We start from the raw sequence: 17,649 nt of genomic DNA, 5'->3' as shown, positions 1-17,649 counted from the left end.
AGGCCAAGTTCCCTCAGGGCAGTGGTACAGTCTTCTGCTCCTGCCCCAGGTAGCTCCACGGATGGAAGTTACAGGGGGGCCAGTGGTAAGGACAACTCAAGGGAAACTGAGACTCAGAGGGACATGCAGTGGACACCCAGAGTGCTTGAGCATGCTGGTTGCATGGCCTATGTGCATGGAGTGTCCTAGAAGAGGAGTGGGGTCTGGGGAGAAGCAGGTGGGAAGCAGAAAGCCAAGGCTAAGGCCCCCTCTCTTGCCCAGCCCGCTGAACCTTTATGGGCCGGCCCAGCTCTGTTCAACCCAGAGCGTAAGTCTCTTGTTCTTGGTGTGAGAGCCATTGGCTTGCATTTGTGGGGTATGACCCGAGAGGGCCCCAGCCCAGACCCTTCCCCGTGTCTACGCTTCCCTTTGGCCAAGCCAGACCCCCAGGGTGGCTGCACCTCCATGCCAGGCTGCTGGGGGTGGGGAGTGCACCATAGTAGGAGAAGTCCTGGGTAACTGCCCCCTCTAGCCACCACTTCCCAATAGGTCAAAGACATGGAAGGGAGAGGATCTGAGGCCAGCTGGGCCCCACAAGCTTTCGCCCAGGGTCACCCAAGAGTTGTGCTCCCTCCCCTCCCTTTGATCTGCTCTGACACCTCTCAGAGGATGACGGACCCCTGGGCCTCTGTGACTTTATAGGGAGAACCCAAGACAAAGTGGGTCAGTGCAGGTCCGGGTTGAGCTCGGTGGGGACGCTTACTGGGGAGGTGCTGGAGGGTGGGCAAGAGCCTGGAGCCAGATCTAGGAAACCTGAGCGACATCGCCGTCAATACTGTCTTATAGGCCACCATTTCACAGCTAGGGGAAACTGAGTCGCAGCCGGGATGGGCAGCTTGTGCCAGGAGGGTGGTCTTGCAGGATGCCTTAGCCGCACTGGCCCCTGCACTGCCACAACTGTTTCCTCAACTGCAGGGGTAGGGCTGTGGGCTTTTTTACTGGGGGTAAACCGAGGCCTGGGAAGGAGGACTCGGCGGGAAAATGGTACCTCCGCGGTACGGGGGTGGGGAAGGGGAGCCCTATGACTGGCCTGACCGCAGGGTGAGAAGGCGACCCCGGCCCAAAGCTGCAGGCAAGCCCCGCTCCGCGCCGGTCGGGGCGGGACTTCGCCCCGCCCAATTGGCCGCCCGCCGCCCCGCCCCTCCCGGGTGAGACCCCAACCGATTGGCTGCTATCCACCCCGCCCCAGCTTGGCCCCGCCCGATTGGCTGCTCGCCTCACCGTCCCGCCCCTCCCGATTGGCCGCTGGCCGCGCCTAGCCAGGTCGGCCCCGCGGGGAGCGAGTCCGCCTAACCCGGGCCGAGCGGCCGAGGCACCGCAGCTGAACCCAGTCCAGCCGCCGCCACTGCCGGCTCGCGTCCCCCGCGCCCGGCCCGATGCCGGCCGAACTCAGACAGGTTGGAGGGAACTTGGTCCCGGGCGGGGGCACTGTCCCGGGGGCCGGTGGCGGAGGGCGGGGCGCCGGCCCTCCGGGAGGACCTGCTTTTGTTCGTGGAGCCGCCGGCCGGAGGCGGCTATTGTCTGCGCCCCCGGGCCGGGGCCGGGCGGGGCGGCTGAGTGAGCGCGCCACCGGGGGTGTGGGGAGCGGGTGGAGGGGTGGGAGCGGGCGCACCGGGGCCAGCGCCCGGGACAGGTGCCTGGGACGGGGTGGTGGGCAGGGCCTTCCTGAGCAGCCCCTCTGTGCAGGTGGGAGGCCGAATCTGGAGAGGGCGGCGCGACTAGGCCTCCCCCAAATTCACAGGGCCCCGTCTCTGGGGGCCGCGCAGGAGCTTCGGAGCTTTAATGCAAGCCGGGTCTGCCGCGGCAGCGCACGTGGAGAGAGGGCTGGGGGTCGGCTCTGCCCACGTGCGGAGGCGGAGGGGGGCTTCCTCCCAGCACCAGCATGGGAGAAGGCTCGCGGGCAGCCTGCACTCTTGCTCAGAGGGACAGGGTCCCCTAACAGGCAGGGAAACTGAGGCAGAGTGGAGGAGCAAGAGGTAGGTCTCCTACACACCTGCTCACCTGGACAGCTAGGTGCCTGCCGGCCCCAGAGATGGAGAGGCCAGTTCAGGGGAGCTGGGGGAATGTGGGGCCACTGCGTGCCTGATGAGTGTGGGCTGGGCTTGGGAAAGCTAAGGTGGGTGATGGCCCACCTTGCCATCACCCACAAGCTTGCTCCCCCAGTCTGCTGGGCACCTACTGCCCCTTGGCCTCTTGGCCATTCATCCTGGGCCTGCGCCCTTGCAGGTGGACTGCTGCTGTGGAGGGGGGAGCTCCCGGTCAGCCAGGGCTGGGTTCGCCACTGTGGGCACCAAGTGAGAGGACGTCTGTAGTGGCCAAGGACTTGCTCCCTGGTGGGAGATGCTTGCCTGGCTTGGCCTGGACTCCATCCAGGATGGCCACTCTGGGTAGGGGGCTGGTATTCCTCCACCCCTCGGTTCATTCATCCAGCAGCAGCCGTCTCATGCTCTCTGAGAGCCTAGACAGGGGGTTGTGGGAGCCAGGGGTGGGATTCCACCTTAATCTATCCCTTGCGTGTGCTGGTGGGGCTGTGGACAGGGTGGGGCAACCACCCCACATTCTGTTCTTCGTGATCCAGACCATGGGTGCTCATCTCTCAAGGGCAGGCATTGCAGGTGGATCCGTGCCTCTGGGACCCCAGTCCAGCGCCCCACCAGTGGTGACTTGGCTTGTTTCCTCTGTCCCCTCCTTCCGCCATTTCCACATGCGCCCCCAGAGGCTGCTGTGGGCTTTTGCCCAGGGGTGGCCCCTCTGTGTCTTGTCCCATGTCTTATTTTTCTGAGCCTCACACACCTTAAATCTGGTCACAAAGTCAGGACTGGCACTATCCCACCTGTCCTGTGGCCTGGACACCCCGGGTCCTTCCTGTTTTCATACAAGGAAGCTGAGCCCAGGTGTGTGACGGGGCCAGAGCCCTCCAGCTCTGGGCCTCTGGAGACCCTCTTGAGAGCAGTGGTTGGGTCCACCTTTCTGGGATACTGGTCACTGCCGCCCCTGCTTGGCGTCCTGGGCTAGGCCCCTCCCACAAGTTCACAGGAGCTCATGGGAAACTCCAGAAGTGGACAGCAGCCCCTTGCTGGGCCAGGCCCAGGGCCCCTGGACCAAGTGGACCATGAATGGGAGGACTGTGGGACAGATTTGGGCCCTGGGGAGAGCTGATGGGAGGCTGGACAGTCATCCCAGCGAGAGAGGCAAGGATGGTGCCAGGGCAGAGGGAGGGTGAGGCAGTTGACAGGACTTGGCGGGATTTGGGGTGTGGGGGCGGCTGCAGGTGTTGTTCATGTCTAGAGTATGAGGGAAATCTGGGGCTGCAGGGCTGGGGGTTCCTGAAGTGGGCCGGCCTGGGTAGGTGGCCATGGGACATGGGGCCCTAGAGCAGGGCCTTGAGGCCAGACGAGGATCCAGGCAGCCTGGTCAGCAGCCTCTGTTGAGAGCTGACTGTGTCCTGGTCAGTCAGTCTGTGACCCCATGTCCTCACCCCAAAGACGTTTCGGAGGCCCAAGCCAGGGGTCGACCTTGGGCTCCTTCTACCCTAGGCCTCGGATCCCCCACCTGCCGGCTCTGAGACTCCCATGGTAGATGCTGGGTAGGTGGTTGAGGAAGTCTGGACACGCAGGTAGAAGGCAGGAGGGGATGTCAGTGCTGGGTGCTGTCGGCAGAGCCTGCGAACTGATGTGCCTGGGCCGGGGAACCGGGATGGGTGTTCGTGCACGTGTGTGCCCAGGCGTGTGTAACGGGGGCCGGGCCTCCCTGTGATCACCGGCTGACTCACGCTCCGCCTCCCTGCCCACCGGGGTGAAGTCATCACCACTTTTAGCTCCCTGAGGTCATTTGCCAGTCAGGGCTCTTGGGGCCTTGAGATCCCGCTGCCGGGCTGCCCAGGCTGGGTGTTGGTGGCTGATGCTGCAGGGTTGCCAGCCCTTGTTGGGCCCCTGGCTCTCCTGGACCCCCATCCCCTCTTCCCCCCAATTCTGCATTGTGTCTGCAGGCTGGAGTGAGAAGCAGCAGCCAGGCCCCCCTGGCACTGAGGTCCAAGATGTGCACCCCCGGGGCCACCCTCCAGCAGCCCAAGCCTGGCCAGGGGGTAGGGGCTCTTCTGGGAGAGGGTTAAATATATGCAAATGTATGCATACCTTCTAAGGGGTCCATACTCCTGGCAGTGTCCTGGACAACCTGGTCCCCTCCTGTCAGTCCTGCTCCCTGCACTCCCTGTGCTTTGTAGCCATGGGGCCTTGCTGCTCCCCCCCTTCCCCGGCTGAGCAGAGAGCTCACTGCCAGCCACACTTTTGCTCCCACAGTTGCCAAGTGCAAGTGGGGCGGCTGAGGCCCCAGCAGGGACATGCTGTCCCTGAACCTCTGCTCCAGAACCACCCCAGCTCCCCAGTGCTCTCAGAGAAGAGCCAGGCCACCCTGCCCAGCTGCATACCAGCGTGTCCCCACCCCAGGCCTCAATTTACTTCTCTTTCCCAAGGTACAGCGTCCTTCCTTCCTAGCCAGGTCCCCGATAGGCATACTTCTTGCATTCTAGGACTGAGAAGGTGGCAGCCAAGGCTGTCGCCCCAGAGGGGTGACATGTGACTGAAAGGCCTTCCCTGTGGATGCCTGAAATCCCCCGTTAGCAGTTTGTGCATTTCTGGGTAGTCCTTTCTCCTCTGTCAGGCCTCAGTTACTCTTTTTCGTAAAATCACATATTGTCCTCCAAGGCCCTGCTTCTGGGAGAGGGGGCACATTCTGTGACCTCTTCCTCTGTCACCAGAGCCTGAGGGATGCTCCTAGCAGGTTGGTGCAGGCTTCTCCCTGGACCCCTGAAGAGGCTGCAGGGACCCAGAACCTCAGCACTGTGTGTATTTGGGGGGACATGCATTCCTTTAGGACAGGACCCCAACCTGGGGAGACTTCACACCCGAGGCCCTTGGGAGGCAGATCCCGAGGGCAGCCCTGGGCACCTTGCCTTGCATGCTCCTGGGCCTGGGGACGGGAAGATGGCCCTGGGAGCCTTGCCTTGCGTGTTCCCGGTCCCAGGGACGGGAGCAGAGCAGGGCTCTGGTGCCAGGCAGATGCGGGTTGAGCTGCTGGCCTTTCCTGGGCCTCAGCTCCCTGTCTGTGCAGGCCTCAGGGGCCTGGGGCCCAGGCGGGGACCCATCCCACAAGTCACAGGCCTGGGCCCTGGAGCAGGACCTGTCCTTCTGCTGACCCGGCCCTGGCTGCCCGGGAATGTGCTCCCCCACGCCCGCCCACTGCAGCTTGGGTTTCAGCTCCTACCCGTCCTGGCCAGACGCTGATTCTGGGATGTTGGCATGGTGGGGGGGACCCGGGTGGTGAGAGGCCTAGGGTCCCCGTGCCACTCAGCATAGCAGGGGTCCAGCCCAGCTGTGCTGTGGGCTGGCCTGTCCTCTCTGAGCCTCAGTTTCCCCACTGGTGAGTCTGGCCAGTAGGCCTGTGGGCTTTAGAAGAGCCTCTCTCCAGTGCCATCTTGCCTGTGGGGATGTTGGCAAGGGGGGCTGAGAGCTGAGGGCCAAGGCTGGGGAGACCCAGGGGTGTGTGGGGAGGGGACACCAGGGTTCCCATCAAGGATCAGCTGGGCCCCCATTGGATTCCACCCTCTCTGGGCTCTGATATGACACCCAAAGCCTCAGTGAGGGGCACCAGCCACTGGCCCGAGTGAGGTAGGGCCAGGCCCTGCCCACTCAGCACCCCAAGGGTGTCCGGGCCGGAAGGGGCGAGGGTATTTTGGTGTTCTGAGTGTGCAGGGCATTCTGGGAGTTGGGTATTTCTGTCCTGTGAGGGCGTCTAGCTGGCCTTGGGGATGGCGGGAGCCTGGGTGTGGCCACAGGGAGTCGGTGAACAATGCTGAAATTGCCACCCCCTGCACTCAAGGTTTCTGGGGTGGGCAGGGAGGAGGCACAGGAAAGAGCCATCCTTTAGGGAGGGCCCAGGCAGGGGTGATGAGTGACGTCAGGAGAGCGTCCTGCGGGTGCTTGGGCCTCCAGGAGCTGTGGCAGCTGGGCTTATAGCTCAGACAGGGCTGCCCAAGACTGCGCCGCTGGGCCCAGGGCCTTATCTACTAGATCAGCCCGAGGAGGCCCTGGGATGGGGACCAGCCCCTCAGCTTTCAGAGGCAAGAATGTGCTGCTGTCCTCACCAGCTGGGGCTGAGACAGGCCCTGGGGCTGGGGAAGAAGGCCCTCCTGGTGTCCAGGCCAGCACGAGCATCCTTGTCCCAGGGCTGCTGAGCACGGGGTCCTCCCACCAACACCTGCCCCCTCGCCCAGGAGCAGAGCCCGGGCAGCCAGGCCTCTTTGGCCATGATGCCGGAGGCGCCTGAGGTGCTGGAGGAGACAGTGACAGTGGAGGAGGACCCTGGCACCCCCACCTCCCATGTGTCCATCGTCACGTCAGAAGATGGCACCACTCGTCGCACTGAGACCAAGGTACACCTCTCCCTGGCCTCCTGCGGGCCACCCGTTATTCAGGTGGAGGGCTGAGGCCACCCTGGCCTCTCAGGCTGCCAGCCCACAGGCTGCCCCTTCACCCACCAGGTCACCAAGACAGTCAAGACGGTGACCACTCGAACAGTGCGCCAGGTGCCCGTGGGCCCCGATGGCCTCCCCCTGCTGGACGGCGGCCACCCACTGGGCCCCTTCACCGATGGCCCCCTGGACCGACACTTCCTGCTGCGTGGGGGTGGCCCGGCGGCCACGCTCTCCCGCACCTGCCTTGGCAGCGGGGGCGGCTTTCCTGACGAGCCCCGCGATGTCCCCAGCTATGGCAGCCTGTCCCGCGGGCTGGGTGTGCGGCCTCCGCGCGGAGGCCCCCTGGGCCCAGGCCCCAGTGATGGCTGCTTCACGCTGCCCGGCCGCCGAGAGGCCTTCCCCGCGGGCCCTGAGCCTGGGCCGCCAGCTGGCCGCTCCCAGCCCGAGCGGTTCCAGGCAGAGCCGTATGGCTTGGAGGACGACACTCGCAGCCTGGCTGCTGAGGACGAGGGGGGCCCGGAGCTGGAGCCTGACTGTGGCACAGCCGCGCGGAGGAGGCCAGACTGTGGGCGGGGCCTGCGCACCAGGTGAGCCCCCATGCACTGTCACTGCCTCCGGGAAGCCTGCCTTCCACTCCTTGCAGAGTACCACATGGGTAGTCTCGCTGCGGGGCTGTGTTAGTAACACACACGTTAGTTTGAATTGGCCTTGGCTCTTCTCGGGCACAGCAGCAAGGACGGGCTCTGGGCTGTGGGATTGCACTGGGCACCCTCCCTGCGGGTCTGGAGCAAGAGAAGCTGGTGACGCGCCCATGCCTGCTGCCCCCGCTCCAGCCAGATGGCCCGGAAGACACAAGCCCAAGGGACCCAGGGCATTTTTCTGAGCTTGGGCCCCGGCCCCTCTCCCATGCACAGGAGCACCCAGAACCTAGGCCCTCGGTCCTTACCTTCCCGCTGCAGCCTCTGGTTCTGTCTCCCCTGCCCTCAGCTTCTCTGTCTGTCAGGTGGGAACATGACCACTGCCTGGGTCTGGATTATGCTGTGTGGCCACAGGCGAGACACTCGCCCACCCCCAGCCCCAATCCCTCACCTAGGAAGTGGGTTTGACATCTTGTTCCCTGGAGAACTGGTGGCCTGAGGCCCCTCAGATGATCCTACCAGGCTGGCTATGTGCAAGGGGTACACTAGCCAGACATGGCCTTATGGGGAAGTGGGACCCCAGTCACAGACACATGTTTCGTAGAAACATTTAGCTGGGGAGTCAGGGAAACTGCCTGGTGATGGGAGTGAGTGAGCTCCCATCTGGGAGGGATACAAGTTCTGATGACATTGGCTGGGGTTTGGCTTTATCACTGGCTGTGGGTTAGTTCTTGCTGGGTCGGGTATGACCCTCAGCACCAACGATGCTCTAGGCCCAGCCCTGCCCCATGGGTTCATGGTCCCCCGGAGAATGTGTGATGGGGCCGCTTGGGGGCAGGGCCAGCCAGCAGCCGCAAGAAGACGGTCATGCACCGTGCTCGCCTGCACAGGGCCTACGAGGACGTGGCGGATGATGGCGGTGAGCTGATGGAGGAGCGGCCCCCCTACCCAGCCACGACGGCGCCCCTGGCCCAGCCGGAACATGGCAGCCTGGGCAGCCTGGACCGGGCAGTGCGGCGCTCGCCCTCGGTGGACAGTGCCTGCAAGGAGCCGCGCTGGCGGGACCCTGAGCTACCCGAGGTGCTGGCCATGCTGCGGCACCCCGTGGACCCCGTGAAGGCCAACGCGGCCGCCTACCTGCAGCACCTGTGCTTCGAGAACGAGGGTGTCAAGCGCCGCGTGCGGCAGCTGCGGGGGCTGCCGCTGCTTGTGGCCCTGCTGGACCACCCGCGGGCGGAGGTGCGGCGCCGGGCCTGTGGGGCGCTGCGGAATCTCTCGTATGGCCGGGATGCTGACAACAAGGCCGCCATCCGGGACTGCGGCGGTGTGCCTGCCCTGGTGCGCCTGCTGCGGGCCGCCCGGGACAGCGAGGTCCGCGAGCTCGTCACAGGTGAGGCGCCCGGCCGCCTGCGTTGCGGTTCAGTCGGGAGTCAGGCTTAGGCACTGTGTCAGGTCTCTACCACTGGACTCGGCCGCCATAGGTGGGGCTGGCGCTGGCCCCCTCCCCACCAGCTCCCATGTCCCCACCGTGACTACTCTGGGTCCTGTCTCTCTGGTCCTCCCCAGCAGGGCAGTGGTGAGGACCATGGCTGGTCAGGGTCATGTGATGATCCCCTCTCGGCGTGGCCCCAGGAGCATAGTCCCACCTGCCTGGGTGGCTGGGAAGGGGTGGGGAAAAGAAGGCACATGCCAGCTCCAGGTTCCCTGCCAGCCCCTCCTATGTGTCCTGGCCTCTAGGGGCTCCTTTCCTCCCTGGGGAGCCCCCTCTCGGTGTGGCGTGTGCATCTCACCCACACCAGAGCAGCACCCAGGGCCTCTTGTGGCTTTTGTCACTCCTGTCTTCTGGTGTGAGCTGGGGCCCAAAGAGGGCGGGGTGGGTCCTGAGCTGGTCCTGTGGCGACAGTGCCTGTGGTCAGCACTGGTGGGTTGATGGCACCCTGTAGGCACGCTCTGGAACCTGTCGTCCTACGAACCCCTGAAGATGGTCATCATTGACCATGGCCTGCAGACACTGACCCACGAGGTCATTGTGCCACACTCGGGCTGGGAGCCAGAGCCCAACGAGGACTCCAAGCCACGGGACGCTGAGTGGACGACTGTCTTCAAGAACACATCAGGCTGCTTGAGGTGTGCGTGGGGCCGGGCTCAGGTGCCCCTCGAAGCCTCCCAGGGCTGTTCCCACCCAAGGAAGCAGGAGCCAGGCACCAGAGCCTGCATGCACACCTGGGGACAGCTGTCCTAGGAATAACCATGTCCCTGTGTCCCAGATAACATGGAAGACAGCTAGCTACCCAGGCCTCGGTGTCAGAGCCAGGTCACAGTTCCTGCCCGAGTCCAGAGAATGTGCCTGATGGGGCTGTACTCACCCCCACAGGCAGCCTCTGGATGTCTGCCACCCTCCCATGTACCCCTGCTCCATCCCTGCCCAGCTTCGACCCATCCCTGTGACACACAGGGAGGGGGAGCTAGGACCCTCCTCTCCAGTCTGCCTCAGAGGCCTCATCCCACCTCCTTGTGACCCCTGCCCTCCCCCCACCACCCTTGGAGGCCCTGCAGAGACCCCACAGGCAGTCCTGTGTCCCCTCGGTCCTGCCTGTCCATCAGGATGTCCCCGCATGGCCCTCTGGGGTCCTTATCTCAGCACAAGGTGGAGCCCTGAACTGCACAGATTCAGGCCTCTGGATCCACTCTGTCCCTTTGCAGTTCAGCTGGGAGTCAGGGGAGCCCCCCACCCCACACAGATGCCAGGCCAGGGCCCCCTCCTGGGGTCCCAGCAGTCAGGCCATTGCTGCTTCTCCTTCACTGCTAACCTCTTGTCATCTGCTAGCAGCCCTAATGGCGTGGCATAGAGCACGTTCTGCAGATAAGATGAGACCCCGGAGCTGGAGCTGGGGTCACAAGGCTTGCTCTTGGCCACACAGGAATGTGAGCTCAGATGGTGCAGAGGCCCGGCGGCGACTCCGTGAGTGTGAGGGGCTGGTGGATGCACTCCTGCACGCCCTGCAGTCGGCTGTGGGCAGGAAGGACACGGACAACAAGGTAGGCAGGGAGGCCCTGGCAGGCCCCAGGCAGGGTCAGTCTCACAGCCTCCCATGAAGGGTTGGGGAACGGAGCAGGAGCCCTGGACTATCCAGGCGGCACAGGGGACGGGTGTGTGGTGCGGGGCAGCAGGTGTGCCCTGAAGCCCTGGACCAGGTCCCATGTGTGGTAGGTGCTCCCCCCACCTTCCTCAGCCCCTCCCTGGGTTTCGCCCGAGTGGGCCCCTAACCCAGGCCTCCCCATCCTACACCCGGTACCTTCTGCGCTCACGAGCTGTGGCATCTTCCCTGGGGGGTGGTCAGTGTCCCGTACCCCCCAGTGGTACCCTAGTCCCCTCTCCCTGCAGTCGGTGGAGAACTGCGTGTGCATCGTGCGGAACCTCTCCTACCACGTGCACAAGGAGGTGCCGGGGGCTGACAGGTACCAGGAGGCCGAGCCCAGGCCCCCGGGCAGTGCCATGGGTGCCCAGCGCCGGAGGAGGGAGGACGCCGGCTGCTTTGGTGGCAAGAAGGCCAAAGGTGTGTGGGTGGGACTGGGGTACTGCTCTAGGACCCCAGACCCTGCCAAGCCAAAGGCCCTCCACACCCACTGGGGACACGTTCAGGGAGCCAAGGAGGGTGCCCAGGACCACCTGTGCAGTGGTCCCCCGTGGTGCCCGGACCCAGGCCCTCAGCTCCAGGAAGGGCCTGGGGGCCCAAGTTTGGAAGTGCCGAGGACAGCGCCGCCTCCTGGCATTGGCAGGGCACCCGAGGACCCTGAGGAGCCCAGGGGGCAACACCCCACCTGCCTCACGCCGTCCCTACCTCGGGTGCAGCTGCCAGGGTTCTGTACACTGCCTTCACCTGCCCCACTGTGTTGGCCTTTTCTGATCCCCATCCCACTCGTGGGCACTCAGCCCCCAAAAGTAATCGGGGTGAGAGTCCCCATCCCTCTGCCCTACACTTCCTGGGAGGGAATGGAGGTGCTGCCCGCTCAGGCTCCTCTCCTCTCTCCTGTGCTTCCTCCGGCCGCCCAGAAGAGTGGTTCCACGAAGGTAAGTCCCTGCTTGTCCTGCCGTGCAGGCCTGGCGGGTGCAGTGGGCACCAGGGACCCCTCCCCACCACCCCCCATTGCTCAGGCAGCCATCTCCATGACAACTGCAGGACCTTTCATCCTTGGGAAGTCCCGATCCCAGTCCCTTCTCCAGGCAGCCATCTCCATGGCAACTGTGTGGACATGACAACTGCAGGAATGTCAGCCTGGGGCTGGTCGGGAGGCCGAGGGGCTGTCCCTCTGTAACCTCAGAGCCGAGGGTGGATAGGGCCTGGGCATGTCCATTCCCAGGGGCACTGGGGAGCAGAGTCTGCCCCTCCGATGGGATGGGCCAGGTGTGGCTCAGATGGAGGGACCATGCAAATGCCCCAGGAGGCTGGGTAGGGCAGGCCCCTGATCGTCTGAACTCAGCTCTGCCTTCCAAGAAGGGGAAGGTTCCTCCACTGAGCGGGAGGGCGGCCGGGAGGTGGTGAGCTGGCTCTCACGGAGGTGTGCAGGCCAAGGCTGACGGGTGTTAGGTGGGGCTGCTGCAGGGACCTGCGGGTGGGGGGTCACCTGGCCAGCAGAGCCCAGGGCCGGGTCCTGGCCCCAGACAGGGGCAAGTTCCCCATGAGTGGGACTTGGCTCCAGCCCCGCCTCACTGTGCAGCCAGGCGAGTCCTGTCCCTGCCAGCCCTCGGCTTCCCTGTCTGCACCTCCCTGCCCCAGCCTGGGCTCCTGGGCCCCTCAGTTCACACACATGGTGGGTCCAAGGAGCCCTTTGGGAGGATCTGCAGTGCAGCTCCCAGCACCCGATGGAGGATGAGTCCTGGCAGCTCAGGCAGGGCTCAGAACTCCCTAGGCCTAACTGCCACCACTGCCCTTTGGGCAGAGCTGCCTGCCTGGACTCAGAACGGTGCTCTGTTCCCAGGCCTCTTGGTGCCCAGTCTTGGATGTGGGGGTGCTGTCCCCGCCCCTCCTGACACATACCTGCACCCTGCAGGGTCCACCTCACCTCCCACTGCCCTTCTGTTCCAGGGAAGAGGGATGGTGAGATGGACCGGAACTTTGACACTCTGGACCTACCCAAGCGGACTGAGGCTGCCAAAGGTGAGCAGTGGGAGGTGGAATCCAGGCCCAGGCCTGTCCAGGAGTTAAGCTTTGTACTACCAAACAGGCTGAAGGGCCTTGGGGATCCCATGGGGAAACTGAGGTCCACAGGTGTGGGGTTCCCAGGAGGACTGTGCAGTCCCTGGGCACCTGCTCAGGGCTCAGAATCAGGGTCTGTGCCACAGGTCATTTCAGGCAGGGTGTGGGTGCGGAGGCAGGGAGGAGCCAGGCACTTGCCAGGTCACACAGCACATGAGAGGCTGGCAAGGATTGGAGCGAGGGCTAGCTGGGCAGGGCCTCCTGTGCCAGCCGAGGAGCCCAGGTTCACTCCTAGGGGTTTTGGAGCCCCGAGGTGTAGTCGGATCCAGTTGGGAGGCTGGGCAAGATCACCCAGATCGTGTGGGGGAGCGGTTCAAGCTTCTCGCCCCATGTCCATTGGAGCCCCACTCTGTGTGGCACTTCTCTGTGCACTGGGAATCCAGCCTGGGCGAGAGAGGTCCGCCCTGCAAGCCCAGATGCCCAAGAGCAGGGTGCAGCAGCGCAGCCGTGGGAGGTCTGGGGGGAAGCATCACAGGCAGAGGGACCAGCCCATGCAAATGCCCTGCAGGGGCAAGTGCTTGGAGCATTTGGGAGACAGGAAGCTGGAGTGGAGGGAGTATGGGACATGAGAACTGGAGAAGGGGTGATGACATGTGGGGCTTGCGGGGGAGGGGAGGAAATGTCCAGGGACACAGAAGCCTAAATGTGGGGGCAGACTTGGAAGGCTGCTCCGCCCTCCTCTCTGGAGCACTGTGGGGTGGCTCTGCTGCCAGGCTGGAGCCTCAACTGATGAGGGACGAGGAGTGGTTGAGTGGCTCTGACAGGGAGGGTGGGCCTTATATACGGGTGGGGGGGGCTGTTGCTAGGGAGCCTGAGTCCTGTTGCTAGGGGAGCAGCTGTGGTTATTGCCTCCCTCCCCACCCCAGGCCTCCCGGAAGCTCCAGCGTTAGGCAGGTCCCATTTCTTTGGCAGTGGGGTCAAGGAAGAATGACCTCGCCTAAACCCACTGCCACCTCAGAGCTTGGGTTGATTGCCTTGTGAAGTGGGAAGGCTTTTTACTCTTCGGTGGCTAAGGGGTGAACATGTTGCTGCTAAACATTCCCGATGATGCCACAGCCATCCTGGGCCACAGCTCTCCCTTCCCTGGGAGGGCTGAGGAGGGGGTAGGGGGTGACGGGGCGGCCTGGGTGACTGTTGGCTGCGGGTGCTCCGTGCGCAGGCTTTGAGCTGCTGTACCAGCCCGAGGTAGTGCGTCTCTACCTGTCCCTCCTGACGGAGAGTCGGAACTTCAACACTCTGGAGGCCGCGGCCGGTGCCCTGCAGAACCTCAGTGCCGGCAACTGGGTGGTGAGAGGCCAAGCCTGGCAGGGAGGAGGCCAAGGGAATCCCGGGAGTACTCCTGGTGGAGCTGCTGGGGGAGCTGCTCGGGGAGGGCTTTGTCAGGCGGGGGAGAAGAACGGTCCAGCCGAAAGGGCGGTCAGGGCTCAGGCGGGCGAGTGTCTGGTGTGCGCGGCGCGGCCAGCACTGAGCACACCTCGCACCCGCGCCGCAGTGGGCCACGTACATCCGTGCCACGGTGCGCAAGGAGCGCGGGCTGCCGGTGCTGGTGGAGCTGCTGCAGTCGGAGACCGACAAGGTGGTGCGCGCCGTCGCCATCGCCCTGCGCAACCTCTCGCTGGACCGGCGCAACAAGGATCTCATCGGTGAGGGCGGGGACGGGGGTCTGGGGCTCGGGCCACCCGCTCCTCGCGGCCCCCCTTCTGCCGGCGCCAGAGTGTCCTCACAGCCCCTGCCCACAGGGAGCTACGCCATGGCCGAGCTCGTGCGAAACGTGCGCAGCGCGCAGGCACCCACGCGGCCCGGGGCCTGTCTGGAGGAGGACACAGTGGTGGCCGTGCTCAACACCATCCACGAGATCGTGTCTGACAGCCCGGACAACGCGCGCTCGCTGCTGCAGGCCCGCGGCGTGCCTGCGCTGGTGGCACTTGGCGCCTCCAGGTGGGTGGGCGGGGCTTAGGTGGGGCAGGAGGTGCCCGCAGGTGGGCAGGGCAGGGCCGTCTTGGCCAGACACTGACCCCAGCCCGGACCACAGCCAATCGGTGCGCGAGGCGAAGGCAGCATCCCACGTGCTGCAGACGGTGTGGAGTTACAAGGAGCTGCGTGGTGCCCTGCAGAGGGATGGCTGGACCAAGGCGCGCTTCCAGGTTCGGCCCACCTGGCCCTTCTCTCTCACTTCGCCCAGGCTGGGTACCCCGTGGGAGCACCCCGACCCACCCCGTCTGTTATGTGCCCTCCTCCCCCTAGTCAGGTTCTGCTAATGCCAAGGGCCCCAAGGCACCACCGAGTCCCGGAGGCTTGGACGATAGCACGCTGCCGCTGGTGGACAAGAGCCTGGGTGAGTATGAGGCAGGGGTCCATCCTGAGGTTCAGGAGTGTCCCTCCACCCTGCTGAGGGGTGAAGGGAGGCCGACCTTCCTCCAGGAAGATGGCCCCCTCCCTTCCCCTCCCCAATCCTCTCCACCCGTGGTGTTCACCTTGGCACCAGGCTGAGGCCAGCCCTGGTCCCCTGCCACCGCTGCAACCAGCCAGCCACCCGCTCGTACCTTGCAGACGGCGAGAAGCCAGGCAGCCGGGATGTGATCCCCATGGAGGCACTTGGTCCAGGTGAGGGCAGGTGCAGGTGCAGGCTGCTTATTCTCTATGTGGGGAGGACCTTCCGAGGAGGTGTGGTTGGAAGAAAGATTTGGTTTAGGGGTGCTCGGGTGAGGGGTGGGGCAGCCAGGGAGGGGTCACTGCCCAGCCAGGGTGTCCTGTCTGGCAGCTGAGGGGGCAGCTGGAGGGTTCTGAGTCGCTGGTGGGGAACAGGGGAGAGGCTGCAAGGCCCACCGCACGGGAGGGGCCGTGAGAAGGCCTGGCTCAGAGCGGGCTAGGTGGGGGCCCTCTCCAGATTCACCCTGGGCTGAGAGAGAGATCCATGCCTGGTGTCTGCCTCAGAGTCCTCTCCTGCCTCCACCCCACAGGTGGATACTCCGCCGTTGACCGGAGGGAATGCAGGGCTCGAGGCAGTGACCCTGCAGGGGAGGCCTCTGAGAAGGAATCGTTGAAAGTGAGTGGCTGTGGGCAGGTGTCCAGGGAGGTGGTGTGTCCGGGGGTCACCTGGAGAGGGGCCCAGGCAAGATTTGGTCTGGGGCCTGGGGTGGGGCTCACCTGCAAGGCAGTTGGGCTAGGAGACCCGTTCGGGGTGTGGCCCTTCTGCCTCGGGAACCTCACGTCAGAGCCAGCCTGTGGGTGCAGGTGGTTAAAAACTCGCACCCACTGGGAGGGAGGGGGCCTAGGACAGAGGGCGCATCCGCACCCTCCTCTGCATGGTCTCACCTCCAGGGCAGCCCCTGCCATCTGCTCTGTGCCAACCCTGCCTCTCCGAGCCCCGCTGGTTCAGCTCCCCCGGCCCTCAGGCCTCTCCTCGCATGCACCCCGGCTCTCGCCCTGCCCTGCTGACCAGCCCAGCCCCAACTCGCCAGCTCGGACTAACCTGCTCTGTTCTGCCTCTAACGCCCTCCTGCCCACTGCCCTGCAGCCCGACCCCGGCAGGAAGGCTCCTCCTCCCGGGCCCAGCAGACCCGCGGTCAGGCTGGTGGACGCCGTGGGGGATGCTAAGCCTCAGCCTGTTGACTCCTGGGTCTAGCTTGCATGCCTGGTACGTTCTTGTTCTCATCTGGTGTTCGTCCTCTGGGCGGGGCCTTCTCTCCATCCCGTCTGCCTGCCTGCCTACTCCGCTCTCCGCACGCTCCCCGCAGGGCCGCCTCGAGCTCAGCAGGCCTGAAGGCCCAGCGGAGGGAAGCCCAGGCTGGGGGCTGAGGGAGGGGCCCCCTGGCCTGCAGCCTGGCTCAGGCCCTGTGCCATCAGGGCCTGGAGGTCACGGGGTGAGAGCAGGGGTGGTCCACACCTTCCAATGCCCCCAGCACAGGGCGCCCCCGAGGAACACCCGAGGCAGTCGCATTCACCCGTGCGTCCATCGCCCTGCTACCGGGCCTGCTCAGCCTTCCCCTCTTCCTCCTCAGGGCCTGGGCCCAGCCGTTTGCTCTTAGGGTCTGATCTCGGAAGAAGGGACCTCGGGGAAAGGACCTCCAGGCGGCCTGCGCAGACTCCGCCGTGGAGCTGGGAGCCCCCGGCGGCGGGGGTAGGCAGCTCTTCTTTCCCTGGAGCTGTGGGTTCTGGACACGCCTGCCCTCCCGCCCTCGCTCCCCGCTTCTAACTCCCGGGCGAGTTAGTTTACTGATATGGTGCTGTGTGCCAGTGGGAGCCCGGCGGGGCCCAGGGCCGGGTACCTGGCTTTGCTTTGGGGCTGGCGGGGCCCCTGAGGAGCTGGGTGGGGGTGGGGCCCTGGGGCCCCACAGCCAGGCAGGGAGGGGGCTCAGTGAAGGAAGTCTGAACCCAAGGCGGGAGGGGCTTCCCTGGGCCCTGAGTGGGGGGCGACCCACAGAGAGGCTTTGGAGGGCCCCGCCCACCCCCGGATGCCTGGAGCGCCTTCCCTGCTCCACTCTAGCCCCTGAGTAGCGCCTCTGGGACTGACCTTTGGCAGCAGCAGTGGGGGACTGCTGTTTAGTGCCTGCTGTTTGTGACTTAAAAACAAGAAAAACACTAATGAAAACAATTAAAAACAAAACCAAAATAAGATTATGGGTAAACATCTAAATTTTTGTAAGAAAAATTAAAAATTAAAAAAAACAACAAAGGAACCTCCTGTCTTCCGAGGCTCAGCTCTCTCCGTGAGCCGCTCCCATTGTTTGCTGGGTGTCGGAGGTGGCCCTCGGTGTGTGTCTGCTGTGTCCAGCAGGGGCTCAGCTCCGAGTCCCCAGGGTTGTTTCCCCACATGCGTCCCCTTTCTACACACAAAGAGGAGTGGGCTTGATCCTGGGTGGTTAGCTGGGTCCTGAGGCCTGGGGTGGAGTCCTGGCCAGTGGCTGGTCTTGGGCACAGGTGGGCCTCAGCCAGGTGGGGTGATCCTGGGGTCTAGGACCCCACCCTCTGCTGGGGCCAAGGTGGCCAGAGGTCCAACCACTTGGGGGCCTTGGGGCTGAAGCACCAGGTCAGAGCTGGGGGCACCTGTGGATTTAGGTGCCAGCTGGGCACCTGCAGAAGTGCTGCAGCTGGTCTGAGTCTACTCTCTCTTCCCCAAACAAGGCCGAGTGGGACTGGGGACGGTGCTTCCCCTCAGAGCCACACATGGGCCCCAAAAGGCTGGGCACTGGACAGACCACATCTGGCACTGCTGCAGGGCCGTGTCCACCTTCCACAGCAC

At 64.6% G+C, this 17,649-nt stretch overlaps 1 protein-coding gene across 2 annotated transcripts in view; it reads left to right on the top strand.

Annotated features, from left to right (window-relative positions):
- ARVCF (ARVCF delta catenin family member) overlaps positions 1-17,085 on the top strand; it is a 36,145-nt gene extending 19,060 nt beyond the window's left edge. The window contains exons 3-18 of one of the 2 annotated variants that reach the window (XM_082640523.1): positions 6,311-6,469; positions 6,578-7,098; positions 8,040-8,539; positions 9,093-9,276; positions 10,071-10,188; positions 10,535-10,706; positions 12,237-12,308; positions 13,567-13,694; positions 13,900-14,050; positions 14,147-14,345; positions 14,440-14,551; positions 14,652-14,742; positions 14,958-15,011; positions 15,368-15,453; positions 15,925-16,044; positions 16,409-17,085. In XM_082640523.1, the coding sequence (XP_082496649.1) occupies positions 6,311-6,469; positions 6,578-7,098; positions 8,040-8,539; positions 9,093-9,276; positions 10,071-10,188; positions 10,535-10,706; positions 12,237-12,308; positions 13,567-13,694; positions 13,900-14,050; positions 14,147-14,345; positions 14,440-14,551; positions 14,652-14,742; positions 14,958-15,011; positions 15,368-15,453; positions 15,925-16,032 (2,655 nt within the window). In that variant the 3' untranslated portion in view covers positions 16,033-16,044; positions 16,409-17,085. The remainder of the gene's footprint in view (positions 1-6,310; positions 6,470-6,577; positions 7,099-8,039; positions 8,540-9,092; positions 9,277-10,070; positions 10,189-10,534; positions 10,707-12,236; positions 12,309-13,566; positions 13,695-13,899; positions 14,051-14,146; positions 14,346-14,439; positions 14,552-14,651; positions 14,743-14,957; positions 15,012-15,367; positions 15,454-15,924; positions 16,045-16,408) is intronic. The other variant, XM_082640524.1, reaches the window with a different exon arrangement.
- The last annotated feature ends 564 nt before the right edge of the window (positions 17,086-17,649 follow it).

Source organism: Mesoplodon mirus (genome assembly GCF_964341445.2).
Source record: "Mesoplodon mirus genome assembly, chromosome: 13".
NCBI lineage: Eukaryota > Metazoa > Chordata > Mammalia > Artiodactyla > Ziphiidae > Mesoplodon > Mesoplodon mirus.
This window is presented reverse-complemented; position numbering and strand designations above follow the sequence as displayed.